At 44.6% G+C, this 25,121-nt stretch overlaps 1 protein-coding gene across 1 annotated transcript; it reads left to right on the top strand.

The window, feature by feature from the left end:
- The first annotated feature begins 10,612 nt into the window (after positions 1-10,612).
- On the top strand, positions 10,613-16,044 carry FZD5 (frizzled class receptor 5). The gene is made up of 2 exons (XM_036850942.1): positions 10,613-11,295; positions 11,577-16,044. Exon 2 carries the CDS (start codon positions 11,831-11,833, stop codon positions 13,604-13,606), a length of 1,776 nt encoding a protein of 591 aa, XP_036706837.1. The 5' UTR covers positions 10,613-11,295; positions 11,577-11,830; the 3' UTR covers positions 13,607-16,044.
- The last annotated feature ends 9,077 nt before the right edge of the window (positions 16,045-25,121 follow it).

The raw sequence follows: 25,121 nt of genomic DNA, 5'->3' as shown, positions 1-25,121 counted from the left end.
ATAAATTGTAACTGCACTAAGGCAAGAGAACTAAGAGAGAACTAAGAACCGCACTAAGGAGAAACTGTGAGTGGGAAAAGGAGAGGATATATGGAAACTCTCTGTACTATCTGCTCAATTTTCTTTTTTTAATTTTATTTTACTTTATTTCTTTATTTCTTTATTTTTGGCTGTGTTGGGTCTTCGTTGCTGCACGCGGGCTTTCTCTAGTTGTGGTGAGTGGGGCCACTCTTTGTTATGGTGCACAGGCTTCTCATTGTGGTGGCTTCTCTTGTTGTGGAGCACAGGCTCTAGGCGCACAGGCTTCAGTAGTTGTGGCACGCGGGCTCAGTAGTTGTGGCTCACGGGCTCTAGAGCGCAAGCTCAGTAGTTGTGGCACATGGGCTTAGTTGCTCTGTGGCATGTGGGATCTTCCCAGACCAGGGATCAAACCCGTGTCCCCTGCATTGGCAGGAGGATTGTTAACCACTGCACCACCAGGGAAGCCCTATCTGCTCAATTTTCTGTAAACCTAAAACTGCTTTAAAAAATTGTTTATTAATTTTGTAAAAAGTGCAACCCATGGCTTGACCAGTTCTGTATATACCACTTTCTTAGGCAGTAAGTTATCTTTGCAGAGCGCCTTTGGGCAACAAGCAATGATGCAGCATAGCCCACATAGACAGAAGGGTTTTGAAGACAACAAGCCTTCAAACTCATCCCCCCACTAGAGTGTGAGCAGGAATGACAGAAGGGGGAACAGAATGTGGTGTGTGGAACCCTGGGTCCCCCTTTTAGCTACAATCAAGGAGTCACTGAGCACATGAAGGCAGCCTCGCAGGGGTAGCACCGCTCTAAGAAACAAGCGACACTTCTGACTTGTTTTACCCAAATAACTTAAACAAGCAGATAATAACCAAGTGATTCATCCTACATGATCTTCAGTTTTCCCATTGATACAACTGACAGTATTATGCATTATAGATGCTGCTGTGTTGTTTTCAAGCCTTCCTTGAAAGCCTTAACAAAAACGTCAAAACATCCTCGCATATGATACTGATGATAAGGAAGTGGATATGTGTGATCACATATGAGATATCTTATTAAGGAAAGTGTAGGAGGGTTCTTCTTTAGAATATTTTCAAAAAGCTCTTCTAAACACTAGATATATTTTTTATTACTTTTACTGCTGTTATTCTCCTACTTGTTACCTGAAGTTTTGTCTAAGGACCGCAGGGGTTTTCTTAACCTTACAAGTAAGTTTCTGTTGAGTAGAACCTCGTCATGCTACTTGTTGCTATTGATAGAGTTTGTTAAGCCAACAGTGAAAGCAATCTGTCCTCTCAATGCATGGTAGCACTTCAATACTGGAGATTCTGTAATGAATTTTAAAATCAGAGATGAGAAGCATTTCCCCCACCCACCTGGGATTGGAAAGAGAAAATTCAGTAAGACAAAACAGGATGCAGAGCTTAAGAAGTGGGTTAGAGCCCACGAAGTTCTAAGAATCACAACTGTTGAAGAAATATTAAGCAGACCAGAAAATTAGTGAAATGAGTCCAGGTTGAGTGAGACTGAATGCTTTCCCCAAGTCCCACATGGTAACTGCCTTTTTTCTTCTGTAGGGAGAGAAAGAATTGGGAAGAGATTTCAGATTTCTAGAGATTCACTTGAATAGTTCCTACTGCACTGCTCACTGGGACAATATTCTTTTTCCTCCCCAAGGTGGCCATATGCAGCAGCAGTTCACCCCATCCATTCACTCTCATCACTTAGAATGGAGTTGTCCCCATGCAAACATCGAGCAATGGCACCGTGAGAATTGAGAGGCTCACGAAAGCAAGGCTGATGGGAGCCCTGGGGTGCACCCCCAAACTAAAAGGACTCAGGTTGCAAGACCTGTCACTTAACAGTCACAGCAGGATATATTTTTGGTAACTGAAGCCTAATTTGGATTGTGTTTTTGGAAAATGATGACATTAGTTTTCTAAAAACTAGAAAATTTTTTAGGGGGGAGTGGTGGTTCTCTCCAACTCCACTTTGAAGCTAAAATGGCAAACTGTTTAGAATACAAACTTTTTCTTCCCGTGGATTTATGTAGTAGATGTTTCAAAATGACTGGCAAATACATAGAATTCATACAAAGTTAGAGGCAAAAGGGTGCTCCAGAACCCTCTGGTTGAATCTCTTCACTCTATAGTTGAGGAGAATGAGGTCCAGAGAGGCTAAGTGTTATGCCCAAGGGCACACAGCTGGCTCACAAGATGAGACTTGAATCCGGATTGCCTATGTACTGGCCAATGCTCTTCCCTCTCTACTGTGCTCTACTTCCCAGCACCACAAGAGGACACCTACTGTGTCTTGCAGAATCTAGACTATTTTTTGAAAGCTTGGAACTAAACTTGTGACTAATTAGAATACAGTGTTCCACCACCTTTAAGTCACCAGCTAAAATCCACTGCTCCCCGTCGCAGCACGCCCGAGGCCTTCTGGGTAACCAAAGAAAGATTATTGTCTCAACTCAGTTCTCTGTGTCTAGGTACCCACAAAATGGAAATCACTTTACTTGGGGAAGAGCAAGAGGACAAGATGAGATGAAAAGGAAGCATGTTTAAAATGGATAAAAGGAGGCACTTTTTTCCCACTACACACAATTGAACTGGGGAACTCACTGCAGCAGGATATTAAGATCAATGGTGAAGATTTGTGTTTTAAAAGATTAGACATTTCACATGCATATCATCAACAGCGACACTCAATGGGATGAAAGTAAGATGGATGAAAGTTCTCAAGCTTCAGTGCATAAGTTGATCACCAACTGGGTCAGGTGAAAAGAAAAAAAGTTGTCGACTGGATTAAAATTTCACAGGAAGGCAGATCTGGGGGGTTCCAGTCATTGCTGCTGTGTAACAAACCACTCCAAAGTACTGGTGTGAACCAACAGGCATTTTATTATGCACATGGATACGGTGGATCAGGAATTTGGAGAGGGCACAGCAGGGATGGCTTGTCTCTGATTCATGACATCTGGGGCCTCAGTTGGGAAGACTTGAACAACTAGGAATGACTTGAGGTTGGGGGCTGGAATCATCTGGAAGCTTCTTCACCTAACCTGGGATGACTTGAAGGCTCACTCAGCTGGGACTGTCAAGTGGAGCATCTATATGTAGGTGTCAAGAGGGAGTGTCCCAAGAAAAAGCACTTCCAAAAAACAAGTGTCCCAAGAGACCCAGGTAGAAACTACACGGCCTTTTATGACCTATCCATGGAAGTTTTAGAGCATCACTTCCAACACAGTCCATGGGTCAAAACCGTCACAAGCCCACTGAGATTCAAGAGGAGGAGACTTAGGACCTCCTACATCCCTCCCCTATGGGGAATGGCAAGATCACATTGCAGAAAAACCTGTGGGATGGGAGAGGTTTTCGCAGCCATCTTTGGAAAATGCAATCCCCCAGGGAAGTGGTGGGTGATGTGAGGTTACAAGAACACACAATCTAGTGGAAAAAACTGACATATGAACAGAGAATCACAGTACAATAAAATAAATTTCAAGGTAGTTATTTCCCCCTCTTTTACAAGAATTCTTTTTCTTTCCCTTTGATAAGAGTCATCACATTAAAATTTTTTCATTCATTGTCTGTCTTCTACTAGATTGGAATCTCCATGCATTTAGTTTCCTACTGTAACCCCTGTGCCTAAAACACTACCAAGCCCAAAATAGGCACTCAATAAATATTTGCTGAAAGAGTATATGAGTAAAGTGCTGTAATAGAGAAGTAGTGGGAGGGCTGTGGGAGTACAGGCAATAACAAAGCACTCAGCTTGACAGAAATGACATTTGAGTGGGTCTTGAATGCTCTTGAAGGATAAACAACAATTTTTCTGGTGGAAAAAAAGGGAATAAATTTTTCTCCTTAAATCTCCTCCAGAGACTTCATTAGCCAAGTTTAAGTGGGCAGATCTCATCCTAAGTGTACAGACTGCATGTAGTAGTTACAATGTTCTTGGTTGCAAGTGAAAGAAAAGAGGGACTCAAATGTATTAAAAAATAAGCAGCGTATCGTATCACATAACAACAAGTCTGGAGGCCAACAGTTCAGGCAGCCTCAATGCCATCCTTCTTCACTGGGTCAACTTAGCTCCTTTGTGGTTGCAAGATGGTGCCCACAGTGGTAGGCATCACAGGCAGACAAAACAATACCCAGCAGGGGAGAGGACTACTTCTCCTTTGGAGTAAGATCTTTCCCGTAAGCCCCTGACAGACTTACCTCACACTGGACCCCACACCACGCCTTATTGGCTAGAACTGTGTCCCATGCATGTATGTAACCTAAACGCTGATAAGAAGAAGGGGAGAAACACGAGCAGTTAGACTAATCACGTGTTACTCCTTGGGGCTTGACCTGAAGCTCCTGCCTCTCCTGAAGCACAGGGCTATGCAGAAAAGGGTGGATTCCCCAACAAAACAGAACAAAACAAATAACGGGGGTTTTGTTAGGAAGGAAAAAGGGGAGATGACTCCTCGGCACATAATCAACAGTGTTTGCAACATTAGGCTTGGGGAAGGTTAATGTTCTGTTTTCTTTGTGGATGACTATTACCTAACAATTTTATTTATTCTTTTTCATGCTTTTTGCTCCTTTCCTTTCTCCTCTGCACTAGTAGTCAGTTGAATAAATCAAGCGCTGTATCAACAGGAAAGAGTGTCATGTGTACAGTGTACATACGAATCTAATTAATCAAAAATATGTTGATTAGACGTGAGTGCACTTTCAGGTAAAAACCTTGATTCAGATGCTTCTGATAGCATAGCCATGCCCAGCTGTTCACCACTTGAATCGTGCTCTTTCATGGCCTTGTGCCCGTTACTTGTGCTGATTCCTCTGTCTAGGAAGTCCTTCTCAGTTTCCTTACCTATAGTGGATACTAGTGATTGCCTCTCCAGCGTCCATTCTATCCTTCTAGTAATTTGCTTGAAGAGATGGCGAACTGCCAAACTACTTTTTTCAGACTCCCTTGCAGCTAGGGTCTTGATCTGAAATAAGTTCAGTCAATCAGGTGCACTTGTGTAAGATTTGGAGGCAGATGCAAGGAGAAGGCATCATTCTGTTGCTGTTGCTGTTGGCCAGCAAGGTTTGAGCAATAATGTTAAGAGGCATTTAATGCTGTTGGACTCAATGTCCTGTTTCAGTGTCTAGTCACCAGTTTCATGGGTGTGAAGAGCCCTTGCTGCAGCACCATCCCAACTTCTGGAACATAGCTACTGTGGTAGGCCCGTGAACTCAATAGCCCAGGGGTACCCCCCTGACTTCTGCCCCTCCAGCTCATCAATTTTGTAAGCCTCTGTTTGATTCTCAGTATTAAATATTTCTCTGTTTGAAACACCTAGAGTGGTTTCTTCCTGTACTAAACCCTGACTCATAGATCACCTAATTCATATTCAGCCTTCCAGGCACAGCCTGGGTCTTCCCTGAGCCACCAGGTTGGGCCAGGTGCTTCCTCTGTGCTCCCACCACGTCCTGCCTGGTAAGCCCATGCCTCTTCATCTTTGCACCCCTGGCACCAGTGTTTGGCTCACAGCATGTGCAGCAATCAGTATTTACTGAACTGAAGCTCCCTCTGCCAAGATACCAGACAGGTCCTGAAATCTAGTCTAAAGGGTGCCCCACCTCATGCCTGGTCTGCAAAGCCCAAAGAACAAGTGGCTCTAGACTTATACTGGATTCTAGATGAATCCAGAGCCCTCAGCTTTTCCGTACTTTAGTCCCCCACACAAGAGGCCACACCAGAATTGAAAATTTGACCTGGTCCCCAGGAAAAGGATGATAAGGAACAAGGGAAGTTGCTTATCTCAAGAGTTACCATCTGGTGGTTTTCAGGACCCTCTACTGCTGGGCCTACAACGAGGCCTGCAATCAATGGCAGCATAGTCTTTGGAGCGAGGAAAACCCAAGTTGGAAGGTGTGTGCCGTTGTGTAGCAAGTTACTTTCTGAACCTCAGATTCTTAATCTATAAAATGGGGTTGATAATATCAACCTCACAGGATTCTTGGGGGTAAAAGAGATTATATATGTAAAATGCTTAGCACAGTGCATGCACATTGGAAATGCCCAATACCCATCAGTTACTGTTACGGCCACCATTGTTGTTGACTGTGCCATCACTGTACCACAATTCTGTTACATATTTTTTACTTCATATACATATACTTTCCTTCAGCCCAAACAGACTCACATGCAGTTAGACTAGAACGTACTTCTCTATACTTTCTCCCGAGGTGTTCCATTTTACATCATGATGTGATTAACCCTTTTCTGCAGAAGATCCAGCTAGGCCCAAGTTTGGGGCTGTGCTGAGGAAATAACAAAACCATCTATGTCAGTGGCTCTCGACCCTAGCTGAAAATCAGGATCACCTGGAGAGCTAAAAACAAAACGGCAACAAAAATAAACAAATAAAACGAAACCAAGAAACAATGTCTGGGTCCGTCAACCAGAGATTCTGATTCAGTAGGGCCCAAGCATCAGTATATCTTAAGGCTCCCCAGGTGATTGTAATGTGCAGCTGAGAGCCATGGCTGAGAGTGGGAAAGATTAGCGCTTCCATCGCCTCTGGGAAAGAAGAAAGAAGCTCTTACTTTTCCATAATCGCCACCACAGTGGAGGAGGGGAGAGGACTAAAGATTACAGTTGAATGATTCCACTTATAATGTGAACAAGGCATTCTTATTATGAACCTGGATAAATGACTCATCATGTTAATCCTCTGATTAGTGTCTGGGTTTCTCATCTAGAGGTGTCTGATCTGATGAGAAGAGGAGTTATCAGAAATGCTCTAGGACATGGAAAAAGCTAGTCTGGAAATACCTGTGAGGGATTTCAAGTTGGCTTGTGGGTGTCTGTCCTGTGCCAGCCCTGTGCACACTCGCACACTTGCGGGCTGGTTGCTGATGTCAGGTGTACGCACTTTGATCCAGGGCAAGTGAAATGATCCCTGCTTTGGCATAAAATCTAGCTAATATCTAAATGCTAGAGATAGCTGGTGACAGCTGGGAGTGTGCTCAGACATAAAGTACAGGCATACCTCATTTGATTGCGCTTTGCAGACTTTGCTTTTTCACAAATTGAAGGTTTGTGACAACCCTGAGTTGTCAGATGATGGTTAGCATTTTTTAGAAATAAAGTATTTTTAAATTAAAATATGTACTTTTTTTAAAGACAGAATGCTCTTGCACACTTAATAGACTGAAGAATAGTGTAAACATAAGTTTTATAGACATTACTGGAAAACCAAAAAATCCATGTGACTCACTTTATTGTGATATTTCCTTTATTGCAGTGGTCTGGAAGCAAACCCACAATATCTCTGAGGTATGCCTGTACATCTAAAAAATGTAACTTTTTTCCCATTATTAAAGTGATACACAAAAGAAAACAGAGTGAGAAAACAGAAAAATAGCATGAACCCAGTAGAAACTAATAACAGACTTACATAGAGTTACGAGGTGCTAGACATGGTTTTAAGCTCTTCACCATATAAATTCATTTACCCCTCACTACAACTCTATGAGGGGTAACTCCACTTTACAGATGAGGAAAGAGGACCTGGAGCTGTTGTGTGACTTGTCCAAAGTGGCAGCTAGTAAAGGAAGAGCCAAGGTTTGGACTCATGCTGCATTTAACAGGGTAGGGTCAACCTCAGAGATATATATAGCTCATAAGGTAAGCTTTATCCAAGGATTCAATGCCACTTGCTAAAGTTTAAAAAGTTAATCTCAGTTGCCATTTATTCATCCATTTATTTCACAAATATTTACCAAAGGCATCTATGGGCAGCACACTGTTCCAGGCTTGATTATCAAGATACTGAAGAGTATACAGAGGCTACCTGTCCAGTCATTCCTATAGCATTGAACTCTCAAGTGTCTCAATATGTATAATCAATACAAGTATAGTAAGATTAGAAATGCAATAACTATTCTCTGATTACAAAATCCAAAACCAATACTTCAAAACTTTCAAAATGTCACAGTCTTACTAGATGGAATGTTTGGCACGATCCTCCGTATTATCATCAATTAATAAGTACACCTTGGACAATAATTTAAGTTGAACCTCATGAATTCCACTTTGTAGCAACACGTTTAATATAACAGTAGTGTCTTCAAGTCAGACATTTGGTGTTTTTGGATGGATGGATGGATGGATGGATGGATGGCTAGATGGAAGGATAGATGAGTGAATTAATAGCTAAGAATGCCTGGCAATGTTCTAGTTGCTTAAAAATTGCATCTTTAAAAATAATTCAGTGTTTTCCAGTTTGTTAAACAATAACTATGACTCAGAAGAAAATTGTGATTTCTGTCCTTTCCATGGACTAAATATGTAACTTCAAGGAAGCCATTATGATGCCAGTCCCATCTGATTGTTGTGAGGATCAAATGAGCTAACTGAAATGAATTATGTAGCACCCTGCCTAATACATGTTAAACAGCATATTTTAAACTGCCTTTAAAGTGAAATACTATATGCAGAAAAGCAAAAATTCAAATGATACAAAAAGCTATACAATGCAAAATACGTTTCTTTTGGCCAAGTTTTCCCGCTATTATTACTACTATTATTAGAGATCTCCAAGCAAAAATAACATCTCCCTGTTGATTAAGAAGGGAGAGGTTTACAGACTAGGAGATAACATCCTTTGAGTCAGAACCAAGTGAAATAACACATGTATTCTGGTTAAATTCCAGCATGAGTGATTAACATTCTCCAACTTCAAATAATTTTTATTATTAGCCAACACTTGTCCATCCCCAATAATACACATGTTGCATACAGGCCACAGAATGAGGCAGCCTCTCTTGGCATGTTCACAATCTGTGCATACTTTCCACTGAGGGTTTCCCTTTCTTTTTGATTGCTATTCCATAGCTTTTCAACTCCCACTACTTTCAACCCTGGGATGTTTGCCGACACTGAGTGCCAAGTAGTTCCAAAAAAACCAAAAAAATATAAGCACCTGTAGAATCCCAGGGAATGAAAGAGGTAAAGTACATTTTAAACATATTTATTAACGGTTTTAATGTTTGTGAAGAGATTTATATTTATTTCTTTTAACTTTGAGGCTGGGATTAATACACGTATTCCTCATTATTTCTCACAAAGTCTTGTTGATAAGCAGGAGGAAGAGGGCTATTCTGCAATTTTGTCTCCCAGTCTGTGGAAGTGGGATCCAGGACACAAGAACGACTCAGCCCTAAAGTGCAGTCCTGAGTCCCTCAAGAACTCAGGCCCTCCTGCCTTTTTCCCGCCTTCTTCCAGTAGAAGGAAGGGGTGGGGGGAGCGGGAAACAATTCAAACCCTCTTTGTAAGCGTGTGAATGAATTTCAAGAATGTTAAACACCTCAGTCTTCCAACCTAATTAGAACATGTAGAAAAGAGGCATTTTTAGGACATTTAAAACTTGCAGCATAATAACCCATCTGGAGAGCGCCACAGTGCGTCCCAGTGGTCGAGGCGCCCAGCAGGTCTTCGCGCGGGCTCCCGCAGCTCCGTGCGCCCCGGATCCCCGGCGGCGCGCGGGTGCGCAGCTAAGCAGCGGGTAGCCCCCGGGGTGGGGGGGGGCCGGCCCCTGCCCATCACAGAGCCCGGAGCCAGTGTTGCTTTTCTCTGCGGGCGACTTCGAACTGCCTGGATTTTTAACCCGATAAACTGATAAAGGACTAACATGTCTGGAGTCTTCCAAAGACAGAAAGAAAATCACTTTCTTGTCGCAACAGTAAGATTTTGTTACGAAATGCAAAAGTAAAGGTTAAAGCCTGGGAGATAACCGGTCGCATATGGGGGGAGGGGGGAGGAGGTGGTAAAAACTGTGGCTGTCGCGTCCCAACTATCTCGGTTCGAATCCCGGGTTTGCCATTTGAGAGCCTACTCTGTGCTAGGCGGTCGGAATACCGCGCTGAACAAGATTATCTAGGTTGTGGCTTTCTTGGGGGAACTATCATTAGCTCGGTTCCCTTGGTATGCTTCTAAACTCTGTTTCTTCACCTATAAGAATTGTTGTAAGGATCTGAGACATCCTGTATTAAGATGAGAACGATTAACGCGCCGTCTGACACACAGTAGGGGCTCAGTAAGCATTTGTACTTCTCTCAATTTGAGCTCACCTGGTGAGGGCAGCGCAGAGAGGAGACAGGTGCCACGGTTAAGAATGATTCTTTGAGCAGTTCTTTTAAACAAGCGCTGGACTCTAAGGATGCTTAGCTGCAGATAGGAGACCTGGTAGGTGCCCTGGAAGCTAGGGTTCATAAGCTAGAACATTACGGGAAAGTGAGCCCCGCACCAGTGGACGCCAGCAGAGAACTCAGGAGGGACTTCTAGCTAGGGCTTTCCCGCTCCGGGTCTCAAGAAGGCGTGATTAGCATTCGCCCCGCCCCCCATAGCTTCCCGGCCGGCGATTGGCCCACGCTCCTCGGCTGCCAGCTCCAGGCGGGCCGGAGGGCGCCTGGGGAGAGGCTGAGCCCGCGGGGCAGTGGGCGGGGACGCGCGGAGAGCGTGGCGGGGCGGCCCACCAACCGAGCCCCAGCGCGAAGGGGCGGGGCCGGGGCGGAGCCTCCCGGCGGGCCTTAGAAGCAGGTGACCCAGGCTGGGCGGGAGAGGCCAGTCAGTCCCGAGGCCGTGACTCCACTGCGGCCAGCGCCGCCGCCGCCGCCGCCGCCGCGCGCAGTTCAATACCCGCCGGAGGTGGGCCAAAGGGTGCTAGAGCGCGGGGGAGGAGCGGAGCCCGGCGCGTCCCGGGAGAACCGCCACCGCCCCCAGGAGTCCGCTGGAGCGCGGATCCCCCTGCAGGGGAGGAGAAGAGCGGCGGGCGGGACGCGGCGGCGGGCGCGCACCATGCAGTCCCGGCGGGGCCAGCGCTGGCTGCTCGCCGTGCTGTGAGGCGGCGGGATCCCCCGGTCGCCGCACACCGCCTTCCTCTTGCCCAGGTGCTGCCAGGCGCGCTCGCCCTTCGTCCGGCTCCCGGACCCTGGTGGAACGCACGGCCTGCCCCCCGTCCTGCCCCGCCCGGATCATCCGGGGGGCCCCGGAGGAGGTGAGGGCGAATGACCGGTCTGCGGCGACCTCGTTCAGGGGGCGACCCCCTCTCTGAGACGCCCCCACCTGCTGCCATGTGCTGCCTCCTCGGGTACCCAGCCTATCGCCAAACTTTCCCGATGCCAGCCTGTCTCTGAGTCGCGTTTCTGAGCGAAGTGTCCCAGAGACGGAGGGCCCAGGCTGCCTACGGACTATCTGCTTCTCTCAGGATCCTCAGAGGTGAGAGCCCGCGCCTTCCCCTTCTCTCCGTTCTTTTCCCGGTCCTCTGCCCTTTTCCGGGGCGCTGAGCGCTCTGACCTTGGGGTGCAGGCTGGCAGGCCCTGCGAGAAGGGAGGCGGGGTGAGGGGCGGGGAGTCTGTAGTTTGGTTCCTGGAGGTGGAGGGGAGGGGAGGGAGAGAGGTTAACTTAGAGTTTTGGAGACCGCTTGCGGGGATTGTGCCGTTGACGCCCCTCTAATTGGGAGTGGTTGCAATTCTTCTCCCCCACCTTCTTTTTTAAAGAGTCCTTTCCTTGGAATCAGAGCCCTAACCGTCCCTCCCCAGCCCTATCCAGCGAAGAGCTGAGCGCTCCCTGCGGAGGCAGTGCCCTCCCGAAACAGTTTATCTTTGGACGGATTTCTTTAGAAGAAAAAGAAACCAACAGGTTGCCAGTCCCGGCGCCACACAAGTCGGCGGAGAGAGAAGCCCGGATCCCGGTTTCCCCTGCCTGAGCTGGCCCCGCGCGGGCTGCGGGAGACGAGGGGAGGGAGGGGGCTATGGCTCGGCCTGACCCGTCCGCGCCGCCTTCGCTGCTGCTGCTGCTGCTCCTAGCGCAGCTGGCGGGCCGGGCGGCGGCCGCCTCCAAGGCCCCGGTGTGCCAGGAAATCACAGTGCCCATGTGCCGCGGCATCGGCTACAACCTGACGCACATGCCCAACCAGTTCAACCACGACACGCAGGACGAGGCGGGTCTGGAGGTGCACCAGTTCTGGCCGCTGGTGGAGATCCACTGCTCGCCGGACCTGCGTTTCTTCCTGTGCTCCATGTACACGCCCATCTGCCTGCCCGACTACCACAAGCCGCTGCCGCCCTGCCGCTCGGTGTGCGAGCGCGCCAAGGCCGGCTGCTCGCCGCTCATGCGCCAGTATGGCTTTGCCTGGCCGGAACGCATGAGCTGCGACCGCCTCCCGGTGCTGGGCCGCGACGCCGAGGTCCTGTGCATGGATTACAACCGCAGCGAGGCCACCACGGCGCCCCCCAGGCCCTTCCCGGCCAAGCCCACCCTCTCAGGCCTGCCGGGGTCGCCGGCCTCGGGGAGCGACTGCGCCGCCGGGGGCCCGTCGGTGTGCAAGTGCCGCGAGCCCTTCGTGCCCATTCTCAAGGAGTCGCACCCGCTTTACAACAAGGTGAGGACGGGCCAGGTACCCAACTGCGCGGTGCCCTGCTACCAGCCGTCCTTCAGCCCCGACGAGCGCACGTTCGCCACCTTCTGGATCGGCCTGTGGTCTGTACTGTGCTTCATGTCCACCTCCACCACGGTGGCCACCTTCTTAATAGACATGGAACGCTTCCGCTACCCTGAGCGCCCCATCATCTTCCTGTCAGCCTGCTACCTGTGCGTGTCTCTGGGCTTCCTGCTGCGCCTGGTCGTGGGCCATGCCAGCGTCGCCTGCAGCCGCGAGCACAGCCACATACACTACGAGACAACGGGCCCTGCGCTGTGCACTGTCGTCTTCCTGCTGGTCTACTTCTTTGGCATGGCCAGCTCCATCTGGTGGGTCATCCTGTCGCTCACCTGGTTCTTGGCGGCTGGCATGAAGTGGGGCAACGAGGCCATTGCGGGCTATGCGCAGTACTTCCACCTGGCCGCGTGGCTCATCCCCAGTGTCAAGTCCATCACTGCGCTGGCACTGAGCTCCGTGGACGGGGACCCGGTGGCCGGCATCTGCTACGTGGGGAACCAGAACCTGAACTCGCTGCGCGGCTTCGTGCTGGGCCCGCTGGTGCTCTACCTGCTGGTGGGCACGCTCTTCCTCCTGGCGGGCTTCGTGTCGCTCTTCCGCATCCGCAGCGTCATCAAGCAGGGCGGCACCAAGACGGACAAGCTGGAGAAGCTCATGATCCGCATCGGCATCTTCACGCTGCTCTACACTGTGCCAGCCAGCATCGTGGTGGCCTGCTACCTGTACGAACAGCACTATCGCGAGAGCTGGGAGGCTGCGCTCACCTGCGCGTGCCCCGGCCCGGACTCCGGCCAGCCGCGCGCCAAGCCCGAGTACTGGGTGCTCATGCTCAAGTACTTCATGTGCCTTGTGGTGGGCATCACGTCGGGCGTTTGGATTTGGTCCGGCAAGACTGTGGAGTCGTGGCGGCGCTTCACCAGCCGCTGCTGCTGCCGCCCGCGGCGGGGCCACAAGAGCGGCGGCGCCACGGCCGCCGGGGACTACGCCGAGGCGAGCGCAGCGCTCACGGGCAGGACCGCGCCGCCGGGCCCCGCCGCCGCCGCCGCCGCCGCCGCCTACCACAAGCAGGTGTCCTTGTCGCACGTGTAGGAGGAGGCCGAGGCCGAGGGACCGGGACCGGGGCCGGGAGTTGAGGGAGGGAGGTTGTTTTGTTTGGTAGCTTTGCCAAGGTCACTTCCGTTTACCTTCTTGGTGCTGATGCCCCCTCCCGGGGCAACTTGGAGAGAGGGGAAAGGGACCGTTTCAAGGCGAGTACCTGTCCCAGGACTTCTCAAAGGGGCTCAGCTCACGTCTGTTCTATCTTACTGCCTTTTCAAGAGGAACCCTGTTTTTAATTTATATGTAGTTTTCTTAATTTTTAACTTTGTTGCATTTTGGCAACAAAATTTACCTTTGCTTTGGGGGCTTTACAATCCTAAAGTTGGCATTATAATGAAGTTCCACTTGGTTCAGGTGTCTTTGAACTGTGTGGTCTAAATTGGGAAAATATATTTCCTATACTTGTGTCTTTAAACATAATGTGAACAGTGAAAGTTGCTGTGACTGGGAAGTTGTTCCGTGTGCTTTTCCAGGTTGTTTCTCCTTCCACTGCTTAAAGTGTCCAAGATGCTTTAAGGTGAGCTGCTTGTCCCTGTTTATAGTTCCTAAGTTAGGGGACACCCTAAGTCACACCAAGGAGCAGGGGAGCATAATGTGGTTAGGGCCTCCGGAAAGTGACAAGGTTAGGCAATGTTTAGAGATTCTAATGTGTCCCTCCTAGCTTCGTTTAGCAAGCTTCGGTTTCTTCTCTGTAGTACTTGTAATCATTCTCATTCTTAACAGTGCCAGCTTTGCTTGAATAAGTTAGAGGTAGCATTGCAGTGTCCGGAATAAATATTTGGAAGAGTGCGAACCTAAGGGATGGTGATTGGTTGAACTTGAATTCTAGACTGTTAAGATGGCAGCTTTGTGCCGGAGGAGTGGGTGGTTCTTAATAGGCTTCGGTGATCCCACTTTTTTAAACTTGTGTTAAAATTTTGGTAAAAATAAACCCACTTCCTTCTTCTGGAAGGACTTAGCGATAGTGCTGAAGAGGGCTCCTTTTTACATTTAAGGACTAAAATGGATATACCTCCTGTAATTAAGTAAATTTCCAACACCGCTCTTATCTGCTCCACCCCCAACCCACCTCCTTTATCATGTTAAACAGTCTTTTTGCCTTTCTTATTCCTCCTCTCCTGGAGAGCTGTGATTAGAAACCACACCCACCCTTGAAGGAGGTGCTTGACCCGGGGGGAGGGAGGCTGGCTACCTGTGAACAAACACTGGCAGCGATGGGGGAAAATAAGTGTCCCTGGATTTTGGACTAGATTACAGCCAGATATTCCAAAAGCGTCGAGACACTGCTCTCTGCGGCCTCTGAAAACAAATGAGACCCATAACACCCCTGCATAAGCTTTTAAAACATGGATCAGTGTAGCAAAAGGAAAGCTGTTCCCCCCCCCCCTCACCTCAATATATTTTTCTCTTCCTCCTCTTCTGAGAAAGCCTATATAGTGATGAGCACACACTTTACTGTTAGAGAATTCTGTTTGCTTTTCTAATCTGTTGAACCATTCCCTCATTTATATATGAAAGCCTATGTATTGATGAATACACACGTACACACACCACGCATACATACTTTACTGTTAAAAATTCTGTTTGCTTTCCTAATCTATTTAACCATTCATTCAAGAAGAGTGTGAGGCCATTACTGGGGAAGGGGGTGACAGTGCATTGGCCAGCAGAATACCAGTGACCAGGACTGAGTGGCGACTAAATTTAAGAAGCTAAAATGGCAAAAACAATTAAAATTTGAGGATGTCTCCCTAGAAAAACAACAAGTGTAGGGATTTGCGCTTCATTTATACCAAAGTTGGAAAAGTCAGATTTAAGCCCAGGTCAGTTTACATTATGGATATTAAGTAAACAAGTGTATAGTTTCCATAGTGTATTTAAGCACTTTGCTGGTGGAAAGAAGCCTGGTGTTATAGTTTTCATGGACTTTCAAAAGCTATTCACGTTTATAAAAATGCACTGCTCTTACACACTCATCCTCTGAATCAAAATTTCAGTATATTCGACAAAACCTTGTACACAGAGCTACAGAACTTTTTGCACATCTAATTCCTCTACTTGTTCAGAAGCTTCTTAGAACCTTGAAATAGATCCCCTGCCTGAGGGCCAGTTCCTCTCTTGTTTTTCAAATGAGGAACTTTTCTGATCACCTTGACCTCTTCCCTCAGTTAACATGTCTTCCCAGAAAGTACATAGATTATTCTGCTGCCTTAGGTCGTTGTGCCTAATTTGGGTTTTTCCTCTTCCTTTTTTTTTTTTTTTTTTTTGTGGAGGAGTGTAAAGATGATGCAGAATGTATCTAAAAGTTGTGGGATGATGTGGTTGAAGTGATTTAATTCTTCCTGTTAAAACAACTATTTTTCATTTTGGCAACATACCAAACCTAAAAAGAACAACCAATTTACTTTAAAAAAAAAAAAAAAAAGACAGTTAAGACAAAGGATACTAAGCCAAGGAGAGGCAATACAGGTAATGCATTTGGAGGTCTAGGTCCAGGCCAACTCTCAGAGCTGCCTCTGTTTTCAGCCTCTGTTCTCACCGCTGCTCTCCCCCTCCCTTCCCTCAAAGATGAAGCCCACCTGCTTCCCTCAAGTCTTACCTCAGCCACCCCTCCCGCTACCCAGGGCAGAGAAGCCCATCTATTTATGGTCGCCCCCTATTTCCATCTCATATGCTGTTTTCTTCGGATTTTTATTTTTATTAGGCAAACAATCCACACTCGTGAAAACAATTATAAAATGGAAGGTTGTGGGGTGGTTTAGCAGCTTCTTCACAGCCAGCTCTGTGATCTTAGTGAGGATTTAAGGCCCAGTTTAGTTTCACATGTACAGCTTTTGGGCTGTCCCTTTCGTGGTTCAATTGTAAGCAACGTCTCCCATCACAGATTAGGGGGTAAAGATTTAGAAGGAACTAATATGTAACCTCTCAGTAAATCAGTTGATAAGACTTAGGAAGTCATTTTAATTTATATTATTAACCTCACACTTTGAAGTTGTCTAAATTGGCTGAAAATAAGTATTCTTGGTGCCTTATTGGTTTATCCTTGCAAACCTTTGTCATGTTTTCTCGTAGTCGTTTCCAGTGATAAGCCTGTGTGTGTGTTGTGTGTAATTGTGAGCAATGTACAAGCTTAAATAACGTGCTGACACCACTGTTTCCAAGTTGGTATTCATTAGGCCGTTTCCTCCTGGGCTAGGGCTGCACCAATCCCGACACCGGCTGCCAGGAGAAAACCTCATGGATCCCACACCGCACCTTAATAACAGCATCCGTGACCTGCAGTCTCAAGTACAGAATGGGAACCCCAGAGCTAGGAAATGTAGTTGTATATTTTAATGAACTGCTACCCCTGCTAAAGAGGCTTCTTTCACTTTTGTGCTCTACAGAAAGACCAAGGTGGGTTAGGAGGGACAAAGCTTTGAATAACTGCTTTCTAACACCGAATGTGGCCAACAGGACAGAGAACATCACAAACCTAGGCAGGTGTGAGGTACAGTGGCTGAGGATTTCCTGCTCCCCCTGCATGCCCTTTCTTGCCTCCAAAGTCCGATCAAGTGATCCTGGGAAAGAAATACGCCTGGGTTGAGGAGGGTGGTTTTGAAAGAGAAAGCTACCAAGACATTAAAGCAGGGTGAATGAAGGGTAGGCAGGATGAAAGTAACTAAGTAACCTGGCTCAGAACTCTCAAAAGCTTCTAGCAGCTTGATGACAATTACAGGATTTATTTCAGTCTGTGGTACATCATTTGAAGACAATATTACTTCCTGTTGTTACAAACTGTATGTATAGTGTGTATGTGTTGTGGGTGTGTATATAAATAATATATATTATATATATGAGAGATTTAGTGACTTTTGATACGGGTTTGGTGCAGGTGAATTTATTACTGAGCCAAGTGAGGCACATACTGAGTCAGTAGTTCGAGTCCAGGGCATTCAGTACTTTTTCTGATTTCCATGTGTGTATAGTGCCTGTCCCATGCGGTATTTTGTCAGTGTCATGTCAAATCCAGAACTCACAAAGCAGAGCCAGCGATATTTTATTTGTAGACAAACAACTAGAATCTATAAAATTATTACTGGCAGGTGATTATAATTCCAGATCCCTAACACTAGCAAAAGGAAACCCAGAGCATCTTGATAAGAAGTTTTCTGTTTTTGTTTTGTTCCTGGAAGTCAGTAGAATAGCAGTTGTATGTGGTTATATTAGTGTCAAGATACTTAATTTGCTGACCTTATTATTTCAGAAAAAAAAAAATTGTATGTATTATATTTGTGGGAAGTTAAAATAATGCTTTGAGATTTTTATCAAATATGGAGAGTAGTTATTTATGAAAAACAAAGAAATGTCTATTTTTGTTTCTTTGTTCCCAATTAATGTAGATAAATTTTAAAGTGCATTAAAGCAATGGTAAAGCAAATAAGATGCTGTACAAGTATTTTTCTCATGCTCTCATGGAGAGACACTGTTTTCTAAGAGTATCTGAAGGAGGTATGTGCATTCTAACTTCATGATCAGATTTCTCGGATGTACTTTGAATATAAGTGGCAACGTTTTTATTGATAATAAAATCAAAGAAATTCCAATCACCAGAAGGAGAACTAATGAAAACATGTTTTACCTGAATATACTTCATAGGTTTCTCCTGCTGATCCTGTGATTGTTTCATGATTCACTTGAAGAAATGAAGGAAAATACACATAAGAACAGAGACATTACCTGAGATTGTGTTCTATTTTATCAACCCTCCATCTATACTCTGTACTGAAGCAATTTGGATAGAAGTGCTGCTGTTGTTGTGTGTGTCTGGTTTGCAGTCAGAAACTCCCCAAACTTCATCATTCAGCAGTTAGATCCACAACTTTGTATTAAGGTCTAAGTACAAGTCAGGGAACCCAGATAAGATAAGAGGATATATGGTTCTCCCTCTGTATTTGTGGGTAATTGGTTCCAGTAGTCTCCCTCCCCCCCGTGCCACCCCATACCAAAATCCATGGATGCTCAAGTCCCTTATATAAAACGGTGCAGTATTTACATATAACCTACGCACAATCCTCCCATCTTCCCCCGCACCCTCCTTTATACTTTAAGTCATGTCTAGATTACTTATAACACCAAATACAAATCCTAAGTAAGTAGTTGTAAATATAATGCAAATGGTTGGTGGTGGTGTGCAGCAAATTCAAGTTTTGCTTTCTGTAACTTTCTGAAATTTTTTTCCCTAAATATTTTCAGTCCATGGTTGGTTGAATCCACTGATGCAGAACCCGTGGATACGGAGGGCCAACTGTAAATTGATTTAGAGTTGGCACTTCCCTGACAATCTGGACAGATGCTTAGTAAACCTGAGATAATTAATTTAGCATCCAAGTGAGTACTATGAGCATTATTAGATTGGTACATGTTAGGGCATTTGGGAGAACAGAAAATACAGCAGTTGAGCTGGATCCTGGTGCAAGAGCCACTGTGCCTTACCCGTACAGGTCTCTAGTTGGCACATCTTCCCAATGCTTTCTCATTGTTCATTCCCCCCAGTGGAAAAGGGGGGCACTGTTGGACTTAGGAAGTTGGAGAAATAGGTAATAATGCTTCTTTTAGTGATTTAGTTACAGAGCTCTTACGTGCAACAGAATGAGAGGAAGTAGAATGGTTCTGTGCATAGATTTGGGAGCTAGACTGATTAGGGATCCAACTCCCAGCTCCATCATTCATGGGCTGTTGATCCTGAACAAATTACTTAAGCTCTTAGTACTTCATTTGTGTACTGCATCTTAGTACTTTCTCATCTGTGAAAGGGGGATAATGATAGTACTTATATTTTAGGGTTGAGAGGATCTAAAAGATTAAATCAGGTTAAGGTAAGTAAAACAAGGAGGAAGCAGCCATTCGGGCATGGAATGGAAAGGGAATTGGAAGACTAGTTTTCAAATTTGTGTCTGCATAAGAATCATTTGGGGTTCCTATTAGAAATGTAGATTCCCAGGCTTCAGCTCCAGGAATTGAGATTAATTTGGGATCCAAGAATTAGGTCTTTTTGTTCTGTTTTAGTAAACTTTTAGAATTATTTTAGGTTTACAGAAAAGTTGCAAAGATATATCCATTTTGCCTTAATATTAACATATTATCATAGCACATTTGTTAAACTAAGAAGTCAACATTAACGCACTACTGTTAACTCCAGACTTCATTTGGATTTCACCAGATTTTCCACTGATGTTCTTTATCTGTTCTAGGATTCCACATTGCATTTAGAGAAGCTTCATTTCTTACGGGGACTTTCAGCCCATGAGAGGCAGGTGGTCTGGAGACCACATCTTGAGAAACACTAGGACATGTCAAGGGCTGAGGAAGGTCAAATTGCCCCATCCTCACCACCATCCTGGTGGTGGGGGTGTTGGATATAGAAATTTGATTTGAAGAGTTGGGATGGAATCCTCTCCCTTAGATGAGAGGGGTTACCTTAAGAAGTGAGGCATCTATTCCTAATGCCAGATGAAATGAGTTTTGGAGTTTGGAAGGTGGGGTTGCTGCCTAGCCTGAGGAGATACATCTAGGGTTGTGGGCAGATCAGGGGAGTGAGTGCAGCAAATTGGGAACAACTACTTTGTGGGAACACAGGAGGGCTCAAGTAGTTGATTAAAGGGGATTACAAGGGGCCAGTTAGCCCGTGAGCCATATAAATCCTGTATTTCCTGGAACCTGGTGATAGTGTTTTAGAAATGGGTCACAGTAGTAACCAACATCAAGCACTGCCACATTGGACACGAGCAGAGAGTCAAAGGGTGAAGCTGAGATGACCTTGTTGAGAGAGGGCAGTGGGAGGTGGACAAAACACTGATGCCCTGCGTTTGGAAGAGTCGGTTCCCACAGTGAGGAGATAAAGGGCCACCATCTGGGGAGCTAGAAGTAAAGGTCAGTAGAATTGAGAACGGTAAGATGAAGGAATAGATGTTGTAAGAAAAAGCTAGCAGAGTAATTTGAGGTCTTGAAGTAGAGATCGACATATTCTTGAGGACCTTAGGTTCTGAGGCTGTCACTGACTTTCTCTAATCACATTCAAATTATTTAGCTGCCCTCACAGCAGTTAAGTAATCACCTAACCTGTTCCTTTTTTTTTTTTTTTTTTTTTTTTAGAGAACATTAACCTCTTTTCATTTGACTCTGGATTTCTCTTAATTTCTATACTACTTCGCTTTCCTGGTTCTTTCTGCATGTTAGAGATCCTAAACCATAAACTGGTATTCATAACATTTCTTTCACATGAAGTACATGTTATCTCATCTGCCAAACCCATTTAAAATGGACTAGTGGAAATTGCCTCAGAAGCCAAACAGATTGCACCTGTGTACAAGGGACCAGGTGTCTCTGAAGGGCTCCTAGATCTTTTGTATTCTTGCTGGCACGGTGTCAGGCTGGCCAGGCTGGTGAGTGGCTAACAGTTAAGATTTTAGGTGATCTAATCCTTAACTTGATAGATGCTGGGTGTAATCTACAGATTCTGCATAGAAATTAGCACTTACCCCTGGGAGAGCCCCTACCAGCTGTCAAGTGCTTTACCAAATAGCTCTATACTCAAGAATGCGGCTTCTGGGTGAGGGAACAGTCGTAGTCATTTTACATGTGGTTAGAGAGAAGTCTTGGGTGATGAAAGATTTTAGCTAACCTACACGCTATAGGTAAACATTTCCAAAAACATTGCATAACCTGAATACAGAGTGAATTGTTTTCCAGTAAATACTGGCTTCAGCATTTTTCAAAAATCAAGGAATGGTATATTTTATAGAATGGGAAAACTAAGAAATGAAATTTGACCTGTTGTAAAACTAGGATTTAGTGCTGTTGAATTTCAATAATGGGCATACAGGGTACATTAGGAGTAAATGTGAAAGAATAGGGTCATGATGGAATCTGATACAGGGTGGAAAACATTTCTCTTAACCAGAAACACTGGGCCCTAAGAAGTTGTCTTAGGGTCAACCACATGAATTTAACATACAAAAATGGCAATTTAATTTGGTTCAAACATACATTTCAAACTTTTGTCTTTTCCTTGTAAAGAATAAAGTTCAGTTCACGGTATACCAGAGTTAAAATTGCACAGATGTCAGTATTCCAATAGAGAAAAATCATTTTTTTTAAAAAGCGAAAAAATAAAATTTGAGTTCAGGTAGTCAGATATTCTTTTATAGTCTTACTACTTTAGGGAACAAACCCTTCCTAGGTATAAAAATCTGGAAAAAAATGCCATAGTTGCCACCCTATTAATAACTAGTTTCCATGCCCCATATTTGTTGGAGAACCTACTTTGTGATGTTTAAATTTTTACCTTAAGTTGCCTCAATTTCCCATTTATTAAAATGGCTGTATTGCCTCTAGAATTAAAGCTGAAGGGGAAAAGCAATTTTTAGCGATTCCCCTTATTCTACCAACTTGTTCTTGAAGCTACAGTCATGCCCAATGTTCCTACCCCCAATTTTTTTTTTTGTTAAAAAACCTTCGACCGGGCTTCCCTGGTGGCGCAGTGGTTGAGAATCTGCCTGCTAATGCAGGGGGACACGGGTTCGAGCCCTGGTCTGGGAAGATCCCACGTGCCGCGGAGCAACTAAGCCCGTGAGCCACAACTACTGAGCCTGCGCGTCTGGAGCCTGTGCTCCGCAATAAGAGAGGCCGTGATAGTGAGAGGCCCGCGCACCGTGATGAAGAGTGGCCCCCGCTCGCCGCAACTAGAGAAAGCCCTCGCACAGAAACGAAGACCCAACACAGCAAAAATAAATAAATAAATAAATTTAAACCTTCGACCACTCGAGATACGTCAGCATTTCTGCTTAGTAACTGGCATATTACTACGCGGTGCAAACTATTGATATAAACAGTGACTTGTGATAGATTTTTTTTTCCCTTCTGTACTAAATCAGATCATTTCTCCTCATCAGCAACTTAACAAGAACAAAGTTAAAGATGTGACCTTAGGAAGGTAACTAAGGTGGATGAAATACTACGGCAATACTATCAGGACTGATGGAATATTGCTCAAGTGCAGTGGCTAGGGTCTAAAAGAAACTTTAGAGATCTGGTATATTTCCAACTGAATGTTAAGTGAAATAGCATGTTAAAGTCAAATTACGTGGCTTGTTTAAAAGTCACCCTCTTAACAGCAACCACAATTCTACTGCTTCCTGTTCTTCCATTTTCTTTCCTGTTCAATTGCTTGAAACCCTCAAACAACAAGTTCTGATTCTACAGTATTCCTGTAATTCCTTTCTCTGTGTATTTACCTACTTTTATCTTTCAATGTGCATTTCCATCTTGGCACCATAACAAACAATTCAAAAATGCCATCTAATGCATTATGCCACTGAGCACTGTAGCCAGTGATTTTAAGTGTACTAGATTATCTTCAGGTTGAAAAGAGCGTAAGCTGAAGAAATAAATGTCTACATCTTAACTAAAGGCAGGGGTCAAAACAACTTATGAATGGTTAGTTTGAAAATGCTTTAAGGCCCGACTATCAGAGCTGATTGAAAACATTTGAGTTAGGCAGAGTTGTAATGTTATGTGAATAGTGAGAAGTGTTACAAACACAGTAGTCATATATTTTAATTAAAATAGTTTATTAGCTTTTCTTTTAATATAAACATGAGGCAGAAAAACCACATAAGTTGTAGCATTCTTTTCAAAATAAAACTGCAATCAGTACTTGAATTTCCAAGCTCCAAACTCCATAAACAATATTTTTTGAGGTGGTAGATTGTAGTATTTTATATACCATAATTTATCATTTATGTCTCTGTCCCTTAAAAATGATGGAACCTGCAGCACTCAGTATAATGTGAAGCCTTGCTATAAAGAGAGAAAGTACTTCTGGCCCAGAAATGCTTTGTTTACAGGCAAAATTCCTAGGATTACATTTGAGAAGGTAGGAGGAGAAAGATTTCACATAGTTGAGAACACTTTTTTTTTTTTTTTAATATTTCAAGTTTAGGTGACATCGTTACCAATCTCCAAAAAGACTGATTACTGGACCTCCCTGCCTTTTAAAGCCTGAGGTAAGGGTTGCTAAGGTTTCTATGTTTCCTCTTAAATAGAACTTGAAGTGAGACACCTACAGCCAGGTAGGTTAACACACAGGATAGAAAAGCTGTTTCGTATCACTTACTCTCCTGTCCCTACTATTAGGGTCCAGTTCCTTTCAATTTATTACATGTGAATTAACACTGTTGTTCATAATTCCTTTACCAAATCTAGAAAAAAGAAACTTAGGTGATCAAGCAGGTAAGCAGCCCAGCCTTGCAAAGGACTATTTTAAAAAGAGGAGGGGAGGTATCCCCTTAAGTCTTAGTGCAATTTTAAGCTTTGATACTTGTAGAAGTATAAATGCCACAAACTTACAAAACATCATTTGAAAGTTTAATCGAATTTCTTCTAAACTCATTTAGTTTTGTAAATTTTAAACGTTAAGCGTTTATTGTTTTACTTTTTACTTTTTAAAATTTATGTATTTATTTATTTATGGCTGTGTTGGCTCTTCGTTTCTGTGCGAGGGCTTTCTCTAGTTGTGGCAAGTGGGGGCCACTCTTCATCGCGGTGCGCGGGCCTTTCATTATCGCGGCCTCTCTTGTTGCGGAGCACAGGCTCCAGACGCGCAGGCTCAGTAATTGTGGCTCACGGGCCTTCCCAAGCCAGGGCTCGAACCTGTGTCCCCAACAAGAGAGCCTGCGACAGTGAGAGGCCCGCGCACCGCGATGAAGAGTGGCCCCCGCTTGCCACAACTAGAGAAAGCCCTCACACAGAAACGACCCAACATGCCATTAAATAAATTAATTAATTTAAAAAAATAAAAAATAAAAAAAAAAAGCTTAATGTTTAAAATGTACAAAAGTAAATGAGTTTAGAAGAAATTCGATTAAAGTTTCAAGTGATGTTTTGCCAGTCTAGCATTTATACTTCTGCGACAGTGTTCTGGAGTTATCCAAGCACACTATATTAAAGCTTAAAATTGTTCTAAGACTTTTGGGACACCTTCTATTTCATCACCGGCTTGTTAATTACTGGACCACCATGTTGGCTGGAATTATGAAAATATCCTTTAATACAAGTATATAACAAAGAGGAAAATCATCACAAAATCAGAAGCACCATTATAGTTAACAAGAAATGCAGCACGGACCCAATAGAAGGAAATAACCTACTTTCTCTGTTTATGATCGCAAACATGCTAATATGCTAATAAGTACTGCCTGCAAAGAATTTGGATGACATGTGTTATTCAGCAGCTTTTTGGTTTAAATTGATTGCCAATAATGACTAGCAGCTTCAATGATATAGTAGGGAGGAAGAACCCTGCAAAACCTAACGATGCTACAACAGTCTGTTCCGAAGTTTGGCTTTATGAGTTGTTAGGAGTCCCATTTTTTTTTTGTTTGTTTTTTTGTTTTTTTTTTTTTTGTTTTTTTTTTTTTTTTTTTTGTTTTTTTTGTTTTTTTGTTTTTTTTTGTTTTTTTTGCTG

Source organism: Balaenoptera musculus, chromosome 4 (genome assembly GCF_009873245.2).
Source record: "Balaenoptera musculus isolate JJ_BM4_2016_0621 chromosome 4, mBalMus1.pri.v3, whole genome shotgun sequence".
NCBI classification, from domain to species: Eukaryota; Metazoa; Chordata; class Mammalia; order Artiodactyla; family Balaenopteridae; genus Balaenoptera; species Balaenoptera musculus.
This window is presented reverse-complemented; position numbering and strand designations above follow the sequence as displayed.